Consider the following 23688-nt stretch of genomic DNA (forward strand, 5'->3'; position numbering starts at 1 on the left):
AATTTCCAACGGGATGAAATTTTGCTTGGTTTTTGTCCAGCCAAAAATTTTTACAACGTTGTCCGATTTCAATGATTTTTGATCGGCTAAAGCAAAATGACGTTCTGAACTGAACTAGGCACCATTGGTCCCTACCCCCACCTCAATTTCACGAAATTCCATCGTTTCGATCATCAAAAGGATTGTTTTCAGTTTTTAGGGGTATTTTTGTAAATTTACATTTCCGTGTTTTCATCTTATTAGGGTTGTAGTTGGCCCTAGTGATCATGATCTTTTCATTCTATCAAATAACTTAAAACATTAGATAGTTTTCTCTCAATTTCGTGGTGGATTCTAGTGTTACTCTTTCATCAAACGTTGGTTTGATTGTTATTGTTCTTTCTTCGTTGATTTATCTGTATTAATCAATAATCTCAACCTCATTATGTTGGTTGATAATTTCTTCATGAGTTTAGACATTATTCACGTCATTATTTTTCTTCGAATTTGAATGTTCTAGCTTTGGAGATTGATGAGGACGAAAAAGAACATGGTGATCAGGATTTGGTTTATCGGGACCTTTACCACGGTTTTGACTTAAGTTTGAGTGCACATTCCTTTAGGCCTATCTCCTCAGTAGGAAGTTGATTTTCAACATGTCCTAGTTGTATCTGAAAGACTGAATCATGAACTGAGTAAACGTCTCATGTAACTCGTCCCTCTGACGAATTAAATGTTTCTCAAACAGCCTCAATCCCACAACCATCATCCCGAATCTAGTTTCCTTCTTCTTTGTTAGCCATTGAACCAATGTCAACTCCTTGCTTCAATACCAACTAACCCACTATTGAAATAAGATCAATTTATTAGTTTACAACTAAATCAATATAATTTAAAATCCACAAAAAAAATAATTGAGAGTCTATTTTTACGCGGCTACAACCTTATCAGTACTAAAATAATAAAACTCTAGTAGAAACATGAAATTGCTAAAAATATTAATAATAAAATTTAACTAAAATTCTTGTTAACTAAAAAAAATCTCAATAACACAATCATAAGAATTACTAATAATTAAATAAATAACGCAAATCTTCTCCCACATTGGCATCTGCCTTCCCACTCCTCCTGGAACTCCACCCTCGATGTCGAATCCTTCGTTTCCGGCCTGGAACGCTCCGCTGATGGTAAGACACTAATACGCTCTGCTCCTTTCTTTTCCTTTTTGCCTTTTATTTATAGCAATAGATGCTTCTGCATTGTTGTTGCTAGATTGATGGTCGAATGTAATGATGTTTGTTTCTCTAAATTTGACGACTATTGAATGCCACTTGTCTTGCTAATGCCTGCCAAGATGTTTCTGTATTATGCTTTGCTAGATTGATGGTTGACCGTGTGTATGTTGAAACTTCCGTCACTGTAAAAAAAATTTAAAGTCAGTTAAGGTAAACATCAACGATTAAATGATTAATCCACTTGAATCAGTGAGCTGTCCACAGCCACCCATCCATTACCTATATCTCTCACTACCAGAAAAGAAAAGGGGAGGTAAGTTGCCTGTTGCCCTCCTTCAGTTTGGCAACAAAAATGAACAGGAGCTAAGAAAGCAGAATGATGATGATAACTATCGAAGTGATTCAACCAAAAGCTCTCACCTTTTCCACTTCTACTTCTAATGCAAAAACCAAACACCAACGCTACTCATTGCATGTTCAGTCCCAATATCATCAATGGCATCTACCCTCGAGCAATTTTCCTTCAATAACCATGATCAGGTCTCGCGGGAGAAGAACCATTGTCACTTGTTCCTTCTCTTCTTCATCACCATCACCACCAAACGAGGAGGAGGAGGAGGAGGTGGTGGTTGATGGAGAGAGAGTGAATACTAATGTTAAGACGTTATTTAGGAGATTTTGGAAAGTGGCTGCCCCTTATTGGTTTTCTGATGACAAAGCCCAAGCAAGGCTCCGACTAGGAGCTGTTTTCGCTCTTACTCTTGCCACCACCGGCATCAGTGTCGCCTTTAATTTCCTTGGCCGCGACTTCTACAATGCTCTAGCTAGTCTCTCTCTTATCCCCTTTTACTCTTGCTATTGATATCCTCAAATTTCCCTTTTATCATCTCCAAAAGTTAGTTTATTTATGTTAATTTGCAGACAAGGACCAGCAACAGTTCACAAAACAACTCATTTTCTATCTGGGTGGTTTCGCTGGTGGAATTCCGGTGAGCACATTCTCTTTTTAGGTATTTCTCTGTCATTATTCTCTTCTTCCCTCTAACGGATTCACATTATTAGCTCATCACCAATAAGCTATACCCACTTACTTTTTTTTTTGTATAGCACACCAACACCCACTTACTGGTTAGTGAAGGAGCTACTTTTAATCCAATTTCCCTTGTTTAACTTTCATTTACTGCTCAAAACTTGCAGCCTCTGTCAACTAGAATTGTCCTTCTACTTGATTTTTTTTATAGAGAAGGGGCCTTGCATTAGTTGAATTTTATCGACGTATAGAAATTTTAGTTCTAAACTGTTCTTCTAGTAATATTTTTAGTTTATGATGGGTTCGTATGTGGTGTAGTTCTTTCTATTACTAGGTTCATGCTCTGTTGACTTACGGAGTTCTTTTTTTTTATTGCTTATTAAGTACATTGGTTCTTGCAGTTCTTTGTATTGAGAGATTATGCCAGAGAAACTCTTGCTTTGAGATGGAGGTCTTGGATGACCACCTATTACATGGAACGTTATTTAAAGGATCAGACTTTTTACAAAATCCAATCACAATCTATCATTGATAATCCAGATCAACGCATAGTTGATGATCTAAGTTCCTTCACTGGAACTGCGCTTTCCTTCTCTTTGACACTTTTCAATGCTGCAGTAGACTTGATTTCTTTTAGTAACATCTTGTATGGTATCTACCCTCCTCTGTTTGCTGTTCTTCTAGTATATTCTCTTGGGGGAACGGCTATCAGTGTTTTCCTTGGAAAGGTAAATTTCTCTTATCTTTTATTATCATTCTCCTTATGATGTTGCGTAAAATGCAGTACTAGTTCATATTTTTTTATCATAATATCAGGGATTGGTGGCTCTCAATTTCTTGCAAGAGAAAAAAGAAGCAGATTTTCGCTATGGACTAGTTCGCGTTCGTGAAAACGCTGAATCTATTTCTTTCTATGGCGGGGAAGAAAATGAGATGCAACTTCTGCTGCAGCGCTTCAGAAGTGCTTTTGAAAATTTAACCGTAAGGCAGTTGTTCATTTCCTCCAACCCCTTTCACCTTCTGTAAGTTTTCATTCTTGCACAGTAAAAGGTCTTTGCACTGAGAACTACTTGTCTTGGTTGAAATTACAAAATCTGATATCATTTTGATTTGGTGAGAGAATTTTATATCAGATTTTATTGAATGAAAATTGCGGAGGCGCTCGGTTGCTGTGGTCCGAACTGGCCTCGGAATTTTGGGTTGGATGTTGTTTTGTTGCACAACAATACAACAATTTCTCTCACACAAACAATATTTATAATAACCATTTGTATAGTAAAAGGCGAACAACTCCCATGCACAAGAATCTTGCAGTGGGCGGAGTCGGGAACAGACGGGATGTAAGCAAACCTTACCACCATATAACCTTTAATTTGAGAGGCCCAACAACTGGTTCATTGTGAATATGAGTTAGGATTGTCCTAAGGACTCAACCAAGTGCTACGCCAAGGTTGGACCATTGTTGAATGATCCAAACTCTAGATTAGATGTTGCTTCATCTAGTTTTTGCCAAGGATGGGAACATACATTTTTTTTAATGTAAAGATGAGCTTATATTCTGTTGTTTATGCCATGCACCATCTTGCTTTGCAATGACCAAGTCTTTTGAGAAGGTCTCTCATTTGGAAGAAAGTTCATGTGCTTGATGGGGAATCATTGTTCCATTCCAAATGGTTAGATTTGGTTACGCCTTGTCGGAAAGTTTGACAGTGTTGAGACCTTTTTTCCCTGGGTATTTTCTTAGGACATTTTCAGGTTTTGGTTTGGTTCAATGTCAGTTGACTTATCTTTTTGCTAAAAATATAGCAGCGATAAAAATAAGGGGGAAGGAGGCATGAAAGACTGAAAGAGTTCCTGGCAGACATGCCCACAAACAAATTCTGATCCTTAATTTTACAAATATCCAATCACCAGTAAAAGGGAAGGTTACATACCTAAAAAAACCTTATAACAGTATCCCTGGTTCTTCAAATCATTGTACTTGTACATTATATAGTTCTGCGTTCATGTTTTTTAAAAGGAAAACTCATAGAAGACTAGCTGGTCTATAATGATTCAAAGCTGTTTGGACTTGAAATAAACCACTTTAATGACCCAAATGCTTTCCATCAATTGCATTTCCCTGAACATGCATGGTCGTGGGGCTTCTAGCGTGTACAATGCCTCCAGAATTGAAGTGGCTGCTGTTCTGAAATAGCCCTTGCTCCTCCATTCTAAGGCATATTTGTTGTTCAATGCTGTGGAGATTGTTGAATGCGAAGCAATCTAATCTTTTGAATTTTCCTGATGCTCCTCTGTAGTGTCCAACAGACTTGGGTTTGGATTTGTTATTTTTGTCTCCTTTGCACGCAGATCATTTACATTTCATGGCTGTTGTTTTTTGAATTTCTTCTCTTTCCACAAAGCTGTAGTTCCATATTATCTACGGTCTGAAACCCTGATTTCGTTTGTGCAGAAATTATTGATATCTTCTAGAAATCTGGAGTTTTTCACCAATGGCTACCGGTACCTCATTCAGATTCTACCTGCTGCAGTTGTTGCTCCTATGTATTTTTCTGGCAAAATTGAGTTTGGTGTCATCAATCAGTCTGTATCTGCTTTTAATCACATCCTTGGGGACTTCTCTCTCATTATTTACCAGTTTCAAGCTATCAGTGCTTTCTCAGCTGTCATTGATCGCCTGGGTACTGTATCTGTCTCTATCTTTCGTTATCCTCTCCTCCTCCTCTCTCCCTCTCCCTCTCTTGCACTTTAATTAGGCTATGTTCAATGCTCCCAGCAAATAGAACTTTTGAAAAAAATGATTCAGTCCATGGAAAGGGTACTCTGTAGAAAGGGAGGAAAAGTAAAAACATTAGTTTTTTGCAACAAATGCATTTGCAGTTTCAAATGTGAAGGTAGGCAGTTAAATTTCTGATGTCCTAGCTGTTAGCCAATTTCTGCAAAAGGCCTTTGTTTCTCCTTCAAGAAAATGCCTCCCTTCTATTATTTTTCTTCTTCTTTGCAAGGCATGTGCTGATTTTAGATGCAATGTTTATTTTGTGTGTTTGTGTGTGTATAACAGGTGTCAGACATCTAAATAATGGTCTGGATTTTTTTTGTTAAAGTCATCACCATAATCATCAATTTTTTTTTTTTGCCTTTTGTTCTTGTTCAATTTTGTTCTTTTCTATCTTTTTTTTGTTGAGTTTAATACACAAATTTTGCATAATTTTTTTGTAGAATACGTTTTCATCTTCTTACTGCCATTCGTTATTCCTAAATGGCCAAAATTTTGAGATTTCAGATTTATGACATTTGCTGCATTGCCATTTTTCTGAACTTTCATTTTTATTATCACTTGTAACAATGTTCTCCGCTTGATAAACTTTATTTACCTAATGTAGTGCATTTCTTTTGTGATCCACAATACATACACTCTTGATGTTGGCATGGAAATCTTTGATGGAAAAGATATCTTACCTCTGAACGGTTTTTCTGTTCAACATAACAATAATGCTTTTCACCTCCCGCATATGCAGGTGAATTTGATGATATTTTAGATAGCAGTAGCTCTAAAAGTCTTGCTGACTCCTCTGAAGAGATTTGTCTCATGTACTGTAGTACTAAGAGTGTGGCTCGATTGGAGTTTAATGCATCTATTCCCTTGGACAGATGTCGAAAATTACTGGATATAGAGAATTTGACCCTTCAGACACCAAATAAAGCTACATTGATCCAGGATTTATCATTGGTGATTAATCGCAATGATCATTTACTGGTTTGTAAATCATTCTCTATCTCAAATGTGGGGCTGCAAGGTTTTGGGCCAATAATATTTATTGTTAGAGAAATTAATTTATGTCTTAGTTTGAGTGCTTTTTAATTTTGTTTTGTATATATATCTATCTTGAAGATAATGGGACCTAGTGGGAGCGGTAAAACTTCTCTGTTAAGAGCTCTGGCCGGTCTTTGGAGCACTGGAAGTGGAAAAATAACTTTCTATGTGAATGATGGGGATGATGCTCAGCCACCGCCTTCTTCAAATGTAGCTTCTGAAATGACCGCTTCACCTGAAAGGCCTATTAGAAGGCATTCCGGAAGTATATTTTTTCTTCCTCAAAGACCATATATGGTTTTGGGAACACTTCGTCAACAATTGCTTTATCCTACTTGGGCTGAAATTGAGATTCCAATGAAAAATGGAAATAAACAATCTGGTATGTTAAGTGTGTACGCATTTTTTACAGAGTAAATGCCTTTTGCTAGGTTATCTTCTTTGATATGCTCTTCAAACTTAAATATTTTTGTACCGTGTAAATGTCTTTTGTGAGGTTATGTTCTTTTATATCTTCTTTCAAACTTTCGTAGCACTCCTTTTGCATTCCTTTTAGGATGGGCATTCACCACCACCAATAAAAATTCCATATTTTAAGTTTTTATGGCCATCAATTAAAACATTTTGCAAAGAACCCACAACCTTACTAATAACTTTGTCATGTAGTACCGCTCAAGAGGCTAATGGGGTGGAAATCCTCAAGATTGGTTGCCTCATTCTCTTTTGGGATCAGGACAACGATGGTGGAGTTCCTAGAATATTCTGAAGTCCGTCTATAATACAAGCCATTTGAAACTCCCAAAGTATCCTTCCTCATGATGTCCCAATTTATGTGTTAATTTTTCTCTCTTGCAGCAGGTGTCTGTCCAACAAATTAGAGTTAGCAAAGCTAAGAGACTATTAGTACTTTTTTTTAGGATTAATGCTTTTGATAATTAGGAGTTTCGGTGCCAAAGAGTGTCATGAGGCCATTGAATCGTGCTGGGTCACAAAATGACATTGGGGAGTCTGCTGACGTGGAAGAGGTTGGTAGGGGTTCACAGACTGGTGACAGTGCTAGTGGCGCAGCAAGGAGAATATCGCATGAAAGGCGGAGGCCTAATCATCTAAGGGATTACGTGTAGGGTTGAGATGATATCAGAATAGAAATAAGTAGACGTTGGGGTAGAGGAGTGGGGGTGTGGAATGTGTGATGTTTATGCTCTCTCTCTCTTCTCTCTCCTGTCTTCTCCCTATTGTTCTTAATTCCTGGGTTGTTCTTAGTAATCTGGTAGGAGTTGCTTGTAATTCCCTTATTTTGATATCAATATATTATCAGCTGGAGTAGTTCCTACCAAAAAGTTTCCTTTATTTTGTATATTAATCTTTCCTAAAAGCTAAAGAACTCACTAGAAGTCTTATATGCCAGTTCTGGAGTCCAAATTGGATTTAAGTTTTATTAATATTTTGGGAAATAGGCTACAAGACCCGCTGAAGTTTGATGTTGTTTTATAAACACCCCTTTTATGTGTTAATTTTTCTCTCTTGTAGGGGTCCATCCAACAAAATCAAACTTTTGAGTCCTGAATGCATACTACTATATTTTTTTTACAACAAATTATAGTTGGGAAAGCTAAGAGAGTAGTAATACCTTCTTTTTTTTTCCTGGATTACTGCTTTTGACAATTAAGAGTTTCAGTGCTTTAGTTTTGAAAGCGCGCATCATACATGAGATAAGTTTTCCTGTGCCATGCTATAGTTGTCATCTCTATCTTCTGCACTACAACTACATTAACTTTGGTTTGGTCTTCACGGCACTGGAGTAGCACCCATAAACAGTGTGTTTGTCTTCATTTCCGCAGCAATCCTTCTTCAATCTATAAAATGAACTCTATTGTTCTTTCTTGGCCTGCCTCAAAAATAAATTAGTTGCCGACAGAACCCCAGCTGCTTCCTATTGAATTTCTGGTCACTCACTTCCCTTAATTTGTATAAATCGACTTTGACTTTTTGCATATTTGTTTGAATGTAGACTCTCTTTTTTTTACATTTTTTTGCTTTGGATTGGGATATTTCTTCACATGTAGTTTTCCTTCACAATTTTTATCTCGATAATGTTGTAGTACAAGTCTGTTATATAAATGGAATTGAAGGAACGATAATGTTGGTAAACCTTGCTGCAGGTTCACCTCCTTTCTTGATGCAGAAATCAAATTTGGAATATGTGGGTAAAAAACTTACGAAGCCGACGACAGATGACCTCGTACAGGTTCTAGAGGATGTTCGCCTTGGCTATATACTGTCTCGTTTCAGAAATCTGGAGTCATTGCAAGAGTGGTCCAGTGTTCTTTCCCTTGGGGAGCAGCAACGGCTGGCTTTTGCTCGTCTTCTGCTTTCGAAACCAACGCTTGTCTTACTGGATGAGGCTACAAGTGCCTTAGATGAAGCGAATGAGGTATTTATAGATTCTTGCTGCATAACATATTTTCTCCCATTTTGATGACACCGGCCACCAAATGACCCAAATTATCCATGCATGTTGAGTGAGCTCCCCTCATCACCGCATCACCATATTTAGTCATTAGGTTTTTATTGCTCCTGTGATTCATTTTTGGCAGGTTCATTTATACCAGAAAATCAAAGCAGCGGGCATCACATATATCAGTGTTGGTCATCGGCGCACCTTGTACAACTACCACAGTAGGATCTTACATGTAACATCGGTGGATTCTGTAAACGACCAACAAAATTGGCACATTGAGGCGGTCATTCGCGACGTGTTCAATTTATCAAAGTCGTCGTAAATTGTATAACAGGAGGGCTGCTTGCTTCAGCTTTGAATTTATCAGGGACTTTTCACTTTCGTGCACCAAATTCGAGGAGCTCCATTTGGTTACAAAAAAAAAAAAGAATTAAAAGTGGAAATTGCAATTCATCCAAATGTTGCTACCCTTTGCTTTCATAACTAAAATTTCCTATTAATGCCATAGTTTAGTTGGCGTGAGAACATGCCATATTGCCATGGCTACAAATGGTATTCAAGTCATTCCTGGTTATATTTATTCTTAGATGATTGTTGAATATAACAATTATAACAGCTTATAAGCAATCCTTCTCTATCTCTCACGAAGTTGTTTATCAAACCCAGGCTGGCCCGTCGGTTGGACCGGTTGAACCGTACTTTCCCAGCAATGTCGGGCCGGTTCTCATGTTAGCCCGAACACTCAAAGAACCCACGACAACTCACCAAAAATCGCAGATACTCGTGAAACCCGTGACCCTCACAACCCACAGTTCACTCTCTGCGACCAGCTCTCTCTCATCTCAACCAACCTCCAGAGGTTTCTTTGTCTCCGATCTGCTGTGTTACGGCCTTGAAGGAGCACGACTCTCTCGATCTCGGCAATCGCAGATTCAAGGAATCTAAGTTGAAGAAGCCACATAAGGTACACTTGAAACCTTAAGATCCCTCATTTTTCCCTTTGCAATTAGCTCTCACCAGACGAATCTCCCTTCCCTCACTAGACGAATCTCAGTAGAATGAAATTGTGGCATCTAAGAGGAAGCTTAGAGTTAGAGGAGGAAGAAGACTCAGAGTAAATTACTAAATTGGGACCGTGTAATTTGTAAAGTTTTTATGGAAGATGAGAACCAACTAGTTTGACAATTCTATCCTCATACCCTAAAATATTAATTCTTTATGGTATTGACTTTTTGTTGTTTGGAACTTTGGTGATTCTTGTAATTAGTTAAGTTTTTTTTTTAATTAGTTCAAAACCCATCACTAATATTATATATGTAATTATTTAGATAAAAACAGTTATGGTTGAACTATATTTTCAAATTCTCATATATATAATAAAAATCACACAACTATACGTAATAAAGTAAATATTTGGTTAATTATATTATAATTATTTATAAATAAATTAAAATATTTAAAAAATGTACGGTTAAACCTTTGACCCTTCAGGCCAACCGGTTAAACCTTTAAAAATTATTTTGATGGGTCAACGCACGGATCGGTTCTGATAACAGTGGGCCATGTTTAATAGTCATGATTCCAGCTCCAACTAGTCCACTTGTTTGTTCACTGGTGTAATTCTTGATATCTAACAAAAGGATGGCTAAAATACTTCCTCTCAAAATGATGTCATTTGAAGGGAATGGATGACTAATTAAGTCATTTATACGTTAAAAACTTATTTTATCTTTTTACATAATATTTTAATATAAAAAATAAGGATAATTTCATTTCATTTTTTACCTATCCAAATATATGAAAGAGGAAAAAGTATTCTAACTTCCATTCTTTTCTTTCCCTTCCCTTTTTCTTCCCTTCCCCCAAATCCTTCAATTCAAACACATTCTTAATTCTCCCTTCGCCCACAAGGCAGGTAACGAGGGCGGTATAGTCAACCACCTCTCCGTCACATATAATTTCAAACTGCCAATTGAAAAATCAAAAGTATATGCAATGTTTTTGAATAATCTTTGAAAGATGTGGGTTGATCAGTTTGGCCCAGACTCAATGACGGGCACCATATTCAATGCCTTCATGACAAAAGCATATGTGAATGCATCTTCTTTAAGCTTCTCAAATCAGCATGCAAACAAAGAAACGAGAGATCACTATATGATAAAAGCACTTAAAAGTAGCTCATATCAAGTGGTAGCTTCCAGGGGAAAATGCGCTTTTCATAGTTACAAAAGAAAATTCAGATAGAAAGCGCTAATTGTAAACATGCACATTTTATATTTGATGTATAGTTTACCTATCATTAAAAAAAAAGGTGCAACCACAATAACTCATTTACAGAAACTTAAGTTCGAAAATTAAGAATTTCATTCACCACATCAACTTTAATCCTTAAAGCAAGGGCATGTATCATTTTTTATTGCAGTCTATTGGCACATTAACATTCAAAGATTGATCAACTGATTGAAACGGCTAAAAACATTTGAATGAAAATATGAACTCAAACAGATGCATGCCTATGGCAATATCAATATGAAAAAATTGTTATGTACGGTGAATATGATTTATTTGCTGCCAAGTTCGTAACATGCGATTTACAAGGTGAATTATGTTTTTTTTATTTTTTTTTATGCAGTTTGCTATCTCCTTGATAGATAGTCTTTAAACATAATGGTCGTAGATTTTAAATAATGTTGGTTGGTTGTTGCAGGAAATTACTAAGGTCCACTCTTATGAAAAGAGTGGACCATCCACCTCCTCTAAATAACTCTTTAAAGGTTATTACAGTCTTTACTCAGGTGAGCATCTCGAGGATATTTTTTAGATCCAATGGTGTTTGATGAAGGTGGACAAAAGGGTGGATGAAAATAGGGTGGACCTAAGAAGGTCCCGTTGTTGCAGGTGATGAGAATTGTGAGAACAAAGATGATGTGTGCAGCAATTTGAAGAATATTTTCAATGATATTAATGTCATCTCTGACATTCATGGTTCTCTGATGCGGGAGTTTGCTGTATTTTTTTATTTTCTAGAAGGAAAGAGCTTTAATATGGAGTAAGTTGTTCTTTTTTTTTTGTTAGTCAAATGTTGCATTCTTACGTCGGTTAGTGAAGAATTTGTCCAATCCTTAGGTTATAATTTGAATAACGGATTCATGAATGGTCTTTTTATTGGTTATAAAATCACTTTTAGCTTCATTCAATTCATTTAACCCCGCTAAATCTAAATACTAATAGACTAGTGATTAATTCTTTTATTTTTTTTAAAAAAAAGAAAGAAAAATGGACTTCGTTTGATAACTATTTTTTTCTTTTCTTTGTAAACTTTCTAATTGCTAAACTAGTTTCCCATTTGTAATAATTTATTTTTAATTTGAATGCATGAATCTTGGGAATGTAAAGAATAACGTTATATTCTGATCAAAAGAAAAACGACGTAATTTTATGACTTATCTTTGTGATTATACCACCACTCAGTATGAAAATATATTTTGCCCGATAGATGAACGTGCTGATTCTAACCTAATGTTGTTGGGTCTTCTTCTTTCTTTATTGGGCGCCATTGATGATGATCTCGATAGGAAGCTAAAGCTATTGTAGATTATAACATATGTAGTTGTTGTAAATCCACACCCCCATATACATCAACAATATCAACAATATCGTCCGCTTTAGGTTATTCGGTTTCCGTGAATGCATCGAGTCCACACTGCTTTATTTCTCCTTAGGCCTAAGCAGGTGGGCTCGGTCCAATCCACTCAAGCCTAAGAAAATACCTTGTTATAGGTAAGGGGTGGGCTTAGCCCTTATAAAAGGCATAATCACCACATCTTTAAACGATGTGGGACTTTTTACACTAGTCTGTAGATGATGAGTAGGTGGAAGCTATATGGTGTGATCGATGGAAAAACACAAAAGAGTGCAGATGAGAAGCCAATCATTTGAGACTGGTTCTCGATACATGCTATGAACAATTGGCATGTATTGGAGCGCAAAAGGACAGATTGTCAAAGTCGGAGCCCAAATACTAACGGGTTAATATCACGTCTGCACATCGAAAGATAGTTAGTGTTTCAATTTGTACATTATTGTTTAAAATGTTTCAATTTGGTCACCCAATGTTAAAATTGTTTCAACTTGGTCTCTCAGACAGATTTTCTCACTTTAGGACAGTCAAACAGCACATGTGACACGTTGACTGTCTAAATATTGATTGTCACATGTGAAGTTTGACTGCCCCAATGTGAAAAAATCTGCCCGAGAAATAATTTGATCATTGGATGACCAAATTGAAACATTTTAAACAATGATGTGCAAATTGAAACATTGATTATCTTTTGATGTGCAAAAATTATATTAACCCAAATACGAACATTCAACAAACAAAACCGAAATGAAGGCATATATTATAGGTTTAGTGTCAATAATTGAAGTGTTTAGAGTGTGGGCACAAGTTTGTCCACTATAAATGCTCTATGCAGTAGTCTTGATGAGATAATATTGGGTTTGAATAAAGTAATGGGCCAATTACGGGCCATAAGAAAAATAAGAAGGGACTAACTTTATGGAGCTTTAGGGCTTGTCCATTTAGGGTGTTGGGAGGTGTTGGGGAGAGTTGGGTTCGTCCCAAACACCTCTCAACCCTTGACTGTTTGAGACATTCGGGACCGTTGATACAAACACTTCCCAACACCTCCCAACTCAACACCCTAAACGGACAAGCCTTTAATCACATCTCATTATTTATTAAATACATCATTTGTTAATAGTAATCTATAAAAACTCTAAACTTTTATAAATACACCAAAACTACATAAATTTGATACATTTCACAAATACACACCGTAAAATTGGAGCATCATCTGTGTAAAATTGGAGCATAGTCCCAGCTACTTCATTAGAGGCCCACTCGTTCTCCTGGGCATGCTTGCAACTCAATTTGTTTTCCCAAACACAATCAAAAACACCAAAAATCAACGGCAACCATAAAGACAAACTACACCAGATTTCCATTAGTTTTCGACAAAATTCAGCAAAAAAAACACTCCCAAGGAAATCCTCAACTCAAATCTAGGAGAGAAGAAGCAAAAGGTAATTCGCCAGAGTCTACTCAAAGAACTAGATCGGGCCGGTCACTCTTCCCTAGATTTTGACTCATATGTATCGTACTATCGTAAGCTCCTCTCAACTAAGAAATTATTGGGAGAGTGCCGGCGACGGTCGAGATTCGGCGGTCAGTGGCTAGTGTGGTGAAGTATGACATGCGGGTGACGCTGAATTTTTGATATATACGGATTGTAGGGGATGATTTGAGGAAAAGAGAGGGCGATTGTGATTGTGGTGGGGTAGAGAGGAAGTCAGGGGGAGGCCATTCTTTACTTCTTGTTGTGCATAGAGAGAGAGAACGAGATACGGAAGGGTCGTTCTAAATACACATTGTTTTTACTTTGTACACACATATTGTTAAATGTGTTGATTTGACACTCTATTATGTCTCTCTGTCCATCATATCATTTTTTATATAAATCTGTAGCATTGAAATCGGTGATTAGACATAAGCATGCCTGTCATCCCCTCCCTTCTCAGTCAAAAACTGCGGCTCATTCGTGTAACCCCACCTCACCCAGACCAACTAATTACCCCACACAGACTCAAATATATACATATATATATATATAATAAAGTAAAAAAGACAAGCAATTGTAATGAAAATGCAAATCCAAGTTATTGAGGGTTCCCCTTGGACGTTTGATAAAAACCCTCTCCTGCTTACCAAGTTTGATGGGAATCTACGGATGTGTGATGTGGCCTTTGATACGCTCCAGATCTGGGTAAGATTTTACAATCTTCCTTTCAAAATGATGAACGAAACAGTAGGGCTACAGATTGGGGCAGCTGTGGGTGAGGTCATGCGTGTAGATCTGGATCGAAATGGGTATGGATGGGGTGAATTTCTAAGGGTTCGTATTAACATTAATGTCTCTAAACCGTTGAAGAGGGTGGTAATGGTTGCTGGAGAAGAAGGGGAGGAAGCCATAAGAGTTGGGATCCAGTTTGAACGACTCCCTAACTTCTGTTACCATTGTGGTATGATTGGGCATGTGGAGAGAGACTGTGAGAGCGTTTCCTCAGATTCATCTCAAGCAAAACAGTATGGGGAGTGGCTTCGGGCTTCTCCCCCCCGTGGACGAAGGCCGGTGAAATCTCCAGACATGAAATCACACTTACACTCATCACGGCAGGGGGGTGATTCCTCCACTTCCAAAACTGAGGTATCTAAGGATAATGATAGAGGTGCAACCGGTCAGTATAAAGAAGGGGAAGAGAGATCCAATCCGGGAGTTTCTTCAGATGCAGAAAATTACCGACTAGAGGAAACAACGCCTTTACAAGGAGGGGGACCTGGTTGTATGGATAACCCAGTCACTCAAAAAGGGAGTGTGGGTGTTTTGGGGAGAGTGGAAAGGACGGAGTGTCCTGAGGAATCCTCCATTGTTGCCGTAGGAGCTTCGGGTGGTGATGATGAAGAGAAGGGAGTGATAGTGGAAGGAATGAAATTGGGGAATACAACGGAAGATGATGCTCTAGGGAAGTCACAGGGAAAGCGTAAGGGAACTTGGAACAGGGTGGTGAAGAAGGGTGGACAGGATAGTGCAAAAGCTATGGAGACGGAGAGCCAAATCATGAATAAAAGGAAAATCCAGCAGAGTGGGAGCTTATCAGCAGATGGGGTGGATGAGGTAGAGGTACAATGCAAAAGTTTAGAGAAGGAGACAGTCGATGGACGTTTATTTTTATCGGTGGGTACTGGTAGGAACCAGGCCCGCCGAACTCAATGAGCATCTTATGCCTGAATTGTCGAGGTTTGGGAGGTTCCTCGGCAATTCAGTCTTTCAAAAACCTCTTAGGGAGAGTGAAGCCTGATATTGTGTTCTTGTGTGAAACTAAGTTGTCGAGTTCGGAGTTTGATAGAATTAGAGTTCGGTGTAATTTCTCCTTTGCTTTTCCTGTCAGCTGTTCAGGGAGAAAGGGAGGTTTAGCGATGATGTGGCAGAAAGATGTTGTTGTTTCAATTCAAAGTTTCTCCCGATACCACATTGATGCCCATGTGGAGAATTTGGGAGGTGCTTACAAGTGGAGGTTTACAGGGGTTTATGGCGAGTCGGTTGCGGAGATGAGATTTAATTTTTGGAGAACTTTCCAAGCTTTGGCGTCTAGTGTTTCTTTGCCTTGGCTGTGTGCTGGGGACTTTAATGAGATTTTGTTCGATTCAGAAAAGAGGGGGGGTACCCCCAGGATGGGTTCCTTGATGCAACAATTTCATGATTCCCTGGCGGTCTGTAACCTAGACTCGCTGGATTCGGTGGGACCTCTTTTCACGTGGTCTAATGGTAGAAGTGACCCTCATAACATTAGGGTTAGGTTGGATAGAGCGGTAGCTAATATGGAGTGGAGACAGACTTTCCCTCAGAATAAAGTCCAGGTTATCCCTTATTCCAAGTCTGACCATAACCCCGTGGTTGTTAATCTGGTGGGGGCTGAGGTTTGTGATCATAGAAGGAGGAGAAATAAATTCAGATTTGAGGAATCTTGGACGAGGTCCCCAGATTGTAAAGAAGTTATTAAAAATGCTTGGGGCATTAATAATTCTACTTTTTTGGGCAAGGTTCGGCGGACTTGTGCACATTTGAATGATTGGAGTAGAGCTATCTTTTGGTCTGATCATTGGAAAGTTAAAAATTTACATGCTGAGCTCCTTAGAGTTCAGACTAATTTGACTCAAGATGGGGTGGCTGCTAAGGAAAGGGAGCTGAAGCGAGAAATTAGTGAAATTGAATTACGGGAAGAAATGGCTTGGAGGCAGCGGTCTCGCATTAGTTGGCTCAAGTTAGGGGATCGAAACACTTCGTTCTTCCATAAATCAGCTAGTGAGCGCCGGAAGAGGAATTTTATTCGACAAATTCAGAACAAAAGAGGGGAGTGGGTTCATAAGGAAGATGATATTGGTTCAGTGGCCATTGAATACTTCCAAAATTTATTTTCCCCCATGGCAGAGCTGAATATGGGTAGGGTTACTGATATTGTGGCTCCAGTTGTTACTGAATCGATGAATGAGGAGCTGGTGAAGGCTTTTTCTTCAGAAGAAGTTAAACGAAGTCTATTCGAAATGCATCCTTCTAAAGCCCCTGGTCCGGATGGCCTAAATGCTTTGTTTTATCAGCGTCACTGGGATATTGTTAAAGATGATGTGGTTGGCTTTTGTTTGGAGGTGTTAAATAATGGGCGCCAAGTGGATGATATCAATTTTACCAACATTGTGCTCATTCCAAAAGTGAGGAACCCGGAAGATATGACCAAGTTCAGACCAATCAGTTTATGCAATGTTATTTACAAGATAATCTCGAAGTGTCTTACAAATCGGTTGAAGCGTATTTTGCCATCTATCATTTCAGAGGCCCAGAGTGCCTTTGTTCCTAACCGGCTCATTTCGGATAATATCCTGGTAGCTTATGAGTTGCTCCATTCTATGAAAAATAGGCGTAAGGGTAAGAATGGGTTTTGTGCTCTAAAGCTTGACATGAGCAAAGCCTATGACAGGGTGGAATGGCGTTTTGTTGAAGCAATGATGATTAAACTTGGTTTTCATACTACTTGGGTCTCTCTGATTATGCGATGTATAACATCCGTTCAGTTTTCTGTTCTTATTAATGGCAATTCTTTTGGTTTGTTTAGGCCTGGTAGGGGGCTTCGCCAGGGGGACCCTTTATCTCCTTTTTTATTTCTCATATGTGCTGAAGGTCTATCCTCCCTTCTTGCTGAAGCTGAAAAGAAAAATCATATTAGTGGGGTTTCTGCGAGTCGTCTCGGGCCGAGGGTGACTCACTTGTTTTTCGCAGATGATAGCATGTTGTTTTGTAAATCAAACATGTATGAATGTGGTGTGATCCAGTCCCTATTACAAGTTTATGAGTTGGCTTCTGGACAAAAGATCAACTTTGACAAATCTGGGGCTTATTTTAGTACAAATACAGGGGATTTGGATAGGCAAAGGATATCCGCTAGACTTGGAGTTCGGCTTATAGCTAATCCTGAAAGATATTTAGGCCTGCCTTCCTTAATAGGGAGGGAGAAACGAAGATCCTTCAATCATCTTAAGGAAAGGGTCTTATCTCGAATTTGTGGCTGGAAAGAAAAGTTGTTGTCTCATGCTGGGAAAGAAGTCCTAATCAAAGCCGTTGCTCAGTCAATTCCTACTTATGCTATGAGTGTCTTTCGACTTCCAAATTCTTTTCTTGAGGATCTTATGGTAGCTATGAACAAATATTGGTGGCGAAGCAAAGAGGGAAAGGGTATTTGCTGGTCTAAGTGGCAGTCTCTATGCAAACCAAAAGGGTTGGGGGGTGTGGGGTTTAGAAGTCTTGTGTCCTTTAACCTGGCATTGTTAGCCAAGCAGGGGTGGCGGCTATTAACGAGCGAGAAGTCTATGTGTTTTAAAGTGTTGAAGGCCAAATATTTTCCTACTTGTGATTTTATGAGGGCTGGGGTGGGGCACAACCCCTCTTGGACTTGGAGAAGCTTATGTGAAGCTCGTGTGGTTCTGGAGAGAGGTCTGACTTGGAGGGTTGGCAGTGGTCAAAATATTTCAGTTTGGTTTGATAAGTGGGTTCCTAGACCCTGGAATTTTAATCTCATTACCCCGGTGAATCCAAGATGGGGTCATCTGAGAGTGAGTCAACTAATTGATGTTCGTGAAGGATGTTGGAATGAGACTTTTTTGAAGAAGATTTTCCTACCCATTGATGTTTCAGCCATCTTGGAAATACCTTTGGGTAATGTGTTAGCTAAAGATGTTAGGCGTTGGTGTTTTGACTCCAAGGGGCAGTATACAGTTAAGGGGGGATATCATGCTTTAGAGGAATGGCATAGGCATTCTAAGGGAGCGCCTGAGGTAAGCTCTAATTCTGATGTGGAGATATGGAAATATATATGGGGTGCTGAGATTCCCCCTAAAGTGAAGTCCTTTATTTGGAGATTATGCAAAGGCTATCTTCCGACTTTTTCAAACCTCTTGGCCCGCTCCATAAATGTCCAGGGTGGGTGTTTATTTTGTGGAGAAGATTGGGAAACCACGGTCCATCTGTTTGCTGATTGTAGATGGGTTCATCAAGCTTTCCTCAAAGCTGGTTTATCCCATATTCCTAAACCCAATCTGAGCTGCTCTTTTGTTAACTGGTTGAGTGGTCAAATTCATTCCCTTGGTAGAGAGGCCTTCAATCGTCTCCTTCTCTGTATTTGGCAGGTGTGGAACATGAGGAATCAAGTTATCCATAAAAACAGAATGGGCAAACCGGAGGAGGTGGGTATTATAGTAGATGAGATGCAAGCTGAATACAAGGAGGCTCAGGTTACTGAGGCTGGTAATCTAGTTGATCCAAACTTAGGTGTTGCTAGATGGAGCCCACCTCCATCAAATGTTTTGAAAATCAATTTTGATGCAGCTTTGAAGGCCCCTAAGATCGGGTTAGGGATGATAGCTAGAGATCAGACAGGTGCTCACATTGCCTCTCGGTCTGTTTGTCGCTATGGGCCTTCTAACCCTTTCTTTGCAGAGTGTGTTGCTGCCAAGGAAGCTATTTTGTTTGCCAGGTCTCTCAATTATGATCATGTTATTTTGCAAGGAGATGCAGCGTTGGTCATTGCGGCCTTGAATAGTGAAGATATTGGTCTGTCTGAAACTGACCTATGTATCAGTGGAGTCAAAGAGTTGTTTTCCTCGTTCGATTCTGTTCGTTGTTGTCATGTGAGGAGATCTGCTAACCAAGCAGCTGATGTGTTAGCCAAGAAGGCTCTATCTTGTTCTAATTGTATTTCCTGGACTGGAGCTTGTCCTGTCTTTTTAAACTTCATTGTTACTGTTGATTGTATTCGTGTGTCTAGTTAATGAAGTTCCTTTTTCTCAAAAAAAAAAAAAAAAAACAATGATGACTCTCTCGCTCACACCGCCTGTGAGACGGACCCCCCTCATCATACATCTATGCTCCAACTCTATATGTCTATGTCCATAGTCTCTACTACCTCTCTCTCTGTCTCTCTTAGCTTACTCCATGCCATTATAAGGGATGCTAGTGTTTCTACAATGGCAATATCTTTCCTCAAAGTTATTCATCCTCTCTTTGATCCCAGAAAAAGAAAACTTGCTTGTGCACAAAGTATTTGTTTATTTTTCTCCTTTATCTCTAAGAGATGATGAAGAGGAGATACTAGCAAAATGGGCTATAATGGCGTGGAGTACGTTTGTCAGTCGAGCCATCTACGTAGGTACGTTTGTGTTTTTTTTATTTAATTTTTTTTTTATCGTTTGACATGAATCATGAAATTAATATAGCACACTAGATATTTATATTTATTTATTGTAAGCAAAATATAATTAAGTCTCCATTGTTCAACAGCTATGGATTCTCAAGCACCGCCTTGTTTGATAGGACGGACAAAGTGCTCAATCCGTAGCTTGGTCCAGTGTTGGTCCAGTGTTCTAAGGAAGTGAGTCCCTCTTTTAAGTTATTCCAGTTGCCATCTTGTCAGTCTTCGAAGAAAAGCAAGGGTTCAAGCCATTCACTACGTAGCCCCTCTAAAACCATTACCTATCCCGTCCAAAACAACATATACCTCAACAGCAGAAGAAGGAAGTCACCCTCAATGCCCTTCATCTGATCATCTTACTTTCCTAATCAGTAAGAGCAATCGGGCTTAAGAGAGGTGGGATAAGTAGGACTCACCAATGTGAATGGACACCACATAATAGATTTCGAGAAATCTATGCCCCAAAACTAAATAAGCCCGCCGGTAACTCCAGAGAGGAATATAGGTGCTTGCTCTTCAGTCTATCAAAAAATATATTTAGTTAACATTTTATTAACTACACTCACCCGACCTCTAGACTTAATTTTTATTGTTGCAGATATGGACCATTTGGTAGAAATGAGAGCTTGGGCCGAAGATTTACGATTGTCAAGTAGTAGTTCTAGTGATAAGGTAAATATAGATACTGAAGAAATTTCTTATTTGTGATACAAAATATTTTGATTAATTACAGATATTCAAGTAAATTTTTTTGTTGACAGGATTATACTATCAGAAATGAAATGAAAAAAGAAGAACTTGCGGATGATTGTGAAGAAAAAATTGAAGTTGACGTTACAAATTCATTTTTAACCGAGACGGTATAACAACTAGGGAAATAATATGTCATCTATTTTGAACATTTTCAGCAAACTTGTTTAACTTTATAACAGTTATAAATTTTTTTAGGTGTTCGATTCACGTCAATCGTTGATTGATTGGGTTCAAGAAACAGGGCGTAATTTGGGATACATCATCGTTACAAGAAGCTCATCGAGCTCATCATTATTGTTGCAATGCGAGCGCAGTGGCACGTACAGAAGGAGGAGAACCTCAACGAAGTCAACAGGCACGAAAAAGCTTGATTGTCCTTTCAAACTTAAAGGGGTGAAACTACGTGGAGCTGATGATTGGATGGTAAAAGTGTCATGTGGAATGCACAATCATGCCACTGCATCATATATGGAGGGGCATCCGTACGTTGGTCGCCTTTCTGACTTTGAATTTGAGATAATGGTCGATATGTCTAGCGATCGTGTCAAGCCACGAGACATCTTGGCATCGTAGAAGAAACGAGATGCAAAAAATGCCTCCACTATTAAAACAATATACAATGCACGACAGAAATTCTGAACTTCTGAAAAAGCCTGTAAATCCCACATTCAGTCTCTAATGTCATTCCTACATGAGCACATGTACATTTTCTATTATCGAACCGATGATATAACCAACGAGCTCCAGGATTTATTCTTTGCTCATCCAGACTCGTTAGAAATACTACGTGCATTCCCACATGTTTTATTAATGGACGCAACATACAAGACGAATAGGTTCAGGATGCCTTTTCTTGAGATTGTTGGGGTGACTCCAACAAATATGACATATTGCATAGCATTCGTGTCTCTTGAATTCTGAGAAGGAGGACAATTATACATGGGCTTTAAGGTGTTTGCAGTCAACAATAGAGGAAAGCATTGTCCCAAGAGTTATTGTCACCGATAGAGAGTTGGCGCTGATGAAATCATGTGCTCTGGTATTTCCTGATGCAAAGAAACTACTCTGTAGATGGCACATATATAGGAGTGTTTTGGCGAACTGTAAAAGATTATTTCAAGACAAGGAATCATGGGATGCATTCTACTCCCCATGGAATACGTTGGTGGAGTCTGAAAATGAGATTGCATACGTGTACAATTTGGCGCACCTAGAGGTAATCCTACAAAACTATGCATTTGTAGTTAATTACATTAAAGATGTATGGTTGACACCATATAAGGAGATGTTTGTCTCTGCTTGGACAAATACGTATTTGCATTTCGGGAACTTGATCACTAATAGGGTCGAGAGTCAGACGTTGAGTCCATAGTATCTTGCATTCATCAGCTCGTCCAAGCTTAGGCCATATCAATCAAGGCTAGTTTGGAGAAAAGTAGACATCTCGTCAAGCATCGGTTCAACACAGATCAGTTCAGAGAATTACGTGGTTTTGTTTCAATTGATACGTTGAATCTGATTTACAACGAATTTGAGCAATCTAAAGTTGTCAGAGAAGATTCGTACGCCTGTGGATGTAAACATCGTACAATCTATGGACTACCGTGTACGCACGAGCTTTCAATATACATAAATGATAGTCAACCTATACCACTTGCTTCAATCGATGCATTCTGGAAGAAACTTGACCTATCGCCATGTGTTTCTCTTAGAGATGATGACATCGATTGTACTGTTGAGCTACAAATGTTTGCAGAACAATTTAAGCGTCACTCACGACCAGGAAAGTTCAGTCTACTGCGGAAGATCAGGGAGATAATTAAACCCTCAACTACTATAGTACAAGATCCAGTTGTTTTGAAAAGTACACATGGACGTCCCTCTTCGAAGAAAAAAGCAGAATTACATACTCATTGTAATCCTATCACACCCGACTCTATAGAACACGATTTTCTTCAATCATACCAACAAAGTAGACATAGTATTTCAATGGGACGTCAATCCTCGAAGAAAAAGGCAGGTAAAGTAACTCATACAGAACCAGGGAGACACAGTTGCTCATCCCTCTACGGTACTCCACCACTCCCTACACAAAAGAGTTCCAGATCAAGTAACGTTACGCATGAACATATTTATGTTCATCAGTTTCCCCCAATATTACATCCTTACATTGGGTCTGTACAAGATGTAATACCTGATGGAAATTACGGCTTTTGGGCAATAGTTGTTTGTCTTGGTTTTGGCAAACATGCATGGGATACTGTCCGTCATGACTTGATAGGTGAGTTGAGCGCATTCTGACATGAATATGTTGCAATGTTTGGTAGTGAAGAGCATGCATTGGGTGTTCACAACTCACTGAACTTCTTTGAACTAGATAGAGCAGCACCAGTTCAACATTGGATGACAATGCCAAACATGGGTCTCTTGATTGCTTCGAGGTACAATGTCATACTACACGTTCTTAGTTTTGCACAGAGCTTCACGTATTTACCATTGCGATCAACTCCTCCACCGCAGTATCAGCATCTAGCTATCGCTATCGGACACGTTAATTATAATCACTACGTCCAGGTTTCCTTAGCTGGGGGTTTCCCGATGCCTACCATTATGCCTCAGTGGAATTACTTTAGGTATGAGTGCGCAGCTGCATGGGTTTTACCATATATGGAACAACTTGATGTATACATGCATCATACTCGTTCTAGGTTTCCTCCTGAAACTATTGTGGTAGAAGATTAGTAATGTAACAAATGCTATTATGCTTAAATAGAGTATTTGTTAATAGACTCTGATGTGAATGCTTTAATACATGAAAAATAACGGTGTTTTTTTAGCGTAAAAAAATGGCTTGGATTAGTGTACCAAAAAAATATAAACACCTAATAGTATTTGATTGATCGAAAAAATATGAACACCTAATAAAAACCAATGAATCGGGAGCCTCAACCTTTTTTTCTGAATTAAAGTATTATAATAATATACTCCACACAATTTTTATATTAAATTTTGTTATTTTGTTATTAAATTTAATCTAATAATATAATTTTTATTATTA

At 38.6% G+C, this 23688-nt stretch overlaps 3 protein-coding genes across 3 annotated transcripts; all 3 read left to right on the forward strand.

The window, feature by feature from the left end:
- Nucleotides 1-1503: 1503 nt before the first annotated feature.
- LOC119982012 (ABC transporter D family member 2, chloroplastic) lies at nt 1504-9705 on the forward strand. The gene is made up of 9 exons (XM_038825161.1): nt 1504-2041; nt 2136-2203; nt 2646-2972; nt 3061-3225; nt 4700-4928; nt 5766-6004; nt 6140-6443; nt 8224-8495; nt 8659-9705. Exons 1-9 carry the CDS (start codon nt 1591-1593, stop codon nt 8842-8844), a joined length of 2241 nt encoding a protein of 746 aa, XP_038681089.1. The 5' UTR covers nt 1504-1590; the 3' UTR covers nt 8845-9705.
- A 10090-nt stretch (nt 9706-19795) lies between these two features.
- LOC119981976 lies at nt 19796-21429 on the forward strand. Its single transcript, XM_038825114.1, has 4 exons — nt 19796-19835; nt 20476-20549; nt 20639-20737; nt 20826-21429. Exons 1-4 carry the CDS (start codon nt 19796-19798, stop codon nt 21201-21203), a joined length of 591 nt encoding a protein of 196 aa, XP_038681042.1. The 3' UTR covers nt 21204-21429.
- On the forward strand, nt 21309-23372 carry LOC119981977. Its single transcript, XM_038825115.1, has 4 exons — nt 21309-21497; nt 21556-21982; nt 22099-22911; nt 22963-23372. Exons 1-4 carry the CDS (start codon nt 21309-21311, stop codon nt 23370-23372), a joined length of 1839 nt encoding a protein of 612 aa, XP_038681043.1.
- The last annotated feature ends 316 nt before the right edge of the window (nt 23373-23688 follow it).

The sequence above is a fragment of the Tripterygium wilfordii genome, chromosome 17 (assembly GCF_013401445.1).
Source record: "Tripterygium wilfordii isolate XIE 37 chromosome 17, ASM1340144v1, whole genome shotgun sequence".
NCBI lineage: Eukaryota > Viridiplantae > Streptophyta > Magnoliopsida > Celastrales > Celastraceae > Tripterygium > Tripterygium wilfordii.

What these genes read in the sequence shown, in the direction of transcription:
- LOC119982012 (XM_038825161.1), top strand. Translation starts at nt 1,591, where the DNA reads ATGATGATGATAACTATCGAAGTGATTCAACCAAAAGCTCTCACCTTT. An exon ending in GTGCTTTTGAAAATTTAACC is followed by an intron (nt 3,226 to 4,699) that starts GTAAGGCAGTTG and finishes TCGTTTGTGCAG; the next exon opens with AAATTATTGATATCTTCTAG. An exon ending in CCTTAGATGAAGCGAATGAG is followed by an intron (nt 8,496 to 8,658) that starts GTATTTATAGAT and finishes CATTTTTGGCAG; the next exon opens with GTTCATTTATACCAGAAAAT.
- LOC119981976 (XM_038825114.1), top strand. Translation starts at nt 19,796, where the DNA reads ATGGCGTGGAGTACGTTTGTCAGTCGAGCCATCTACGTAG. An exon ending in CAGTCGAGCCATCTACGTAG is followed by an intron (nt 19,836 to 20,475) that starts GTACGTTTGTGT and finishes TTATTGTTGCAG; the next exon opens with ATATGGACCATTTGGTAGAA. An exon ending in GTAGTAGTTCTAGTGATAAG is followed by an intron (nt 20,550 to 20,638) that starts GTAAATATAGAT and finishes TTTTGTTGACAG; the next exon opens with GATTATACTATCAGAAATGA.
- LOC119981977 (XM_038825115.1), top strand. Translation starts at nt 21,309, where the DNA reads ATGTCATTCCTACATGAGCACATGTACATTTTCTATTATCGAACCGAT. An exon ending in CTTTTCTTGAGATTGTTGGG is followed by an intron (nt 21,498 to 21,555) that starts GTGACTCCAACA and finishes AATTCTGAGAAG; the next exon opens with GAGGACAATTATACATGGGC. An exon ending in TGTCCGTCATGACTTGATAG is followed by an intron (nt 22,912 to 22,962) that starts GTGAGTTGAGCG and finishes TTGGTAGTGAAG; the next exon opens with AGCATGCATTGGGTGTTCAC.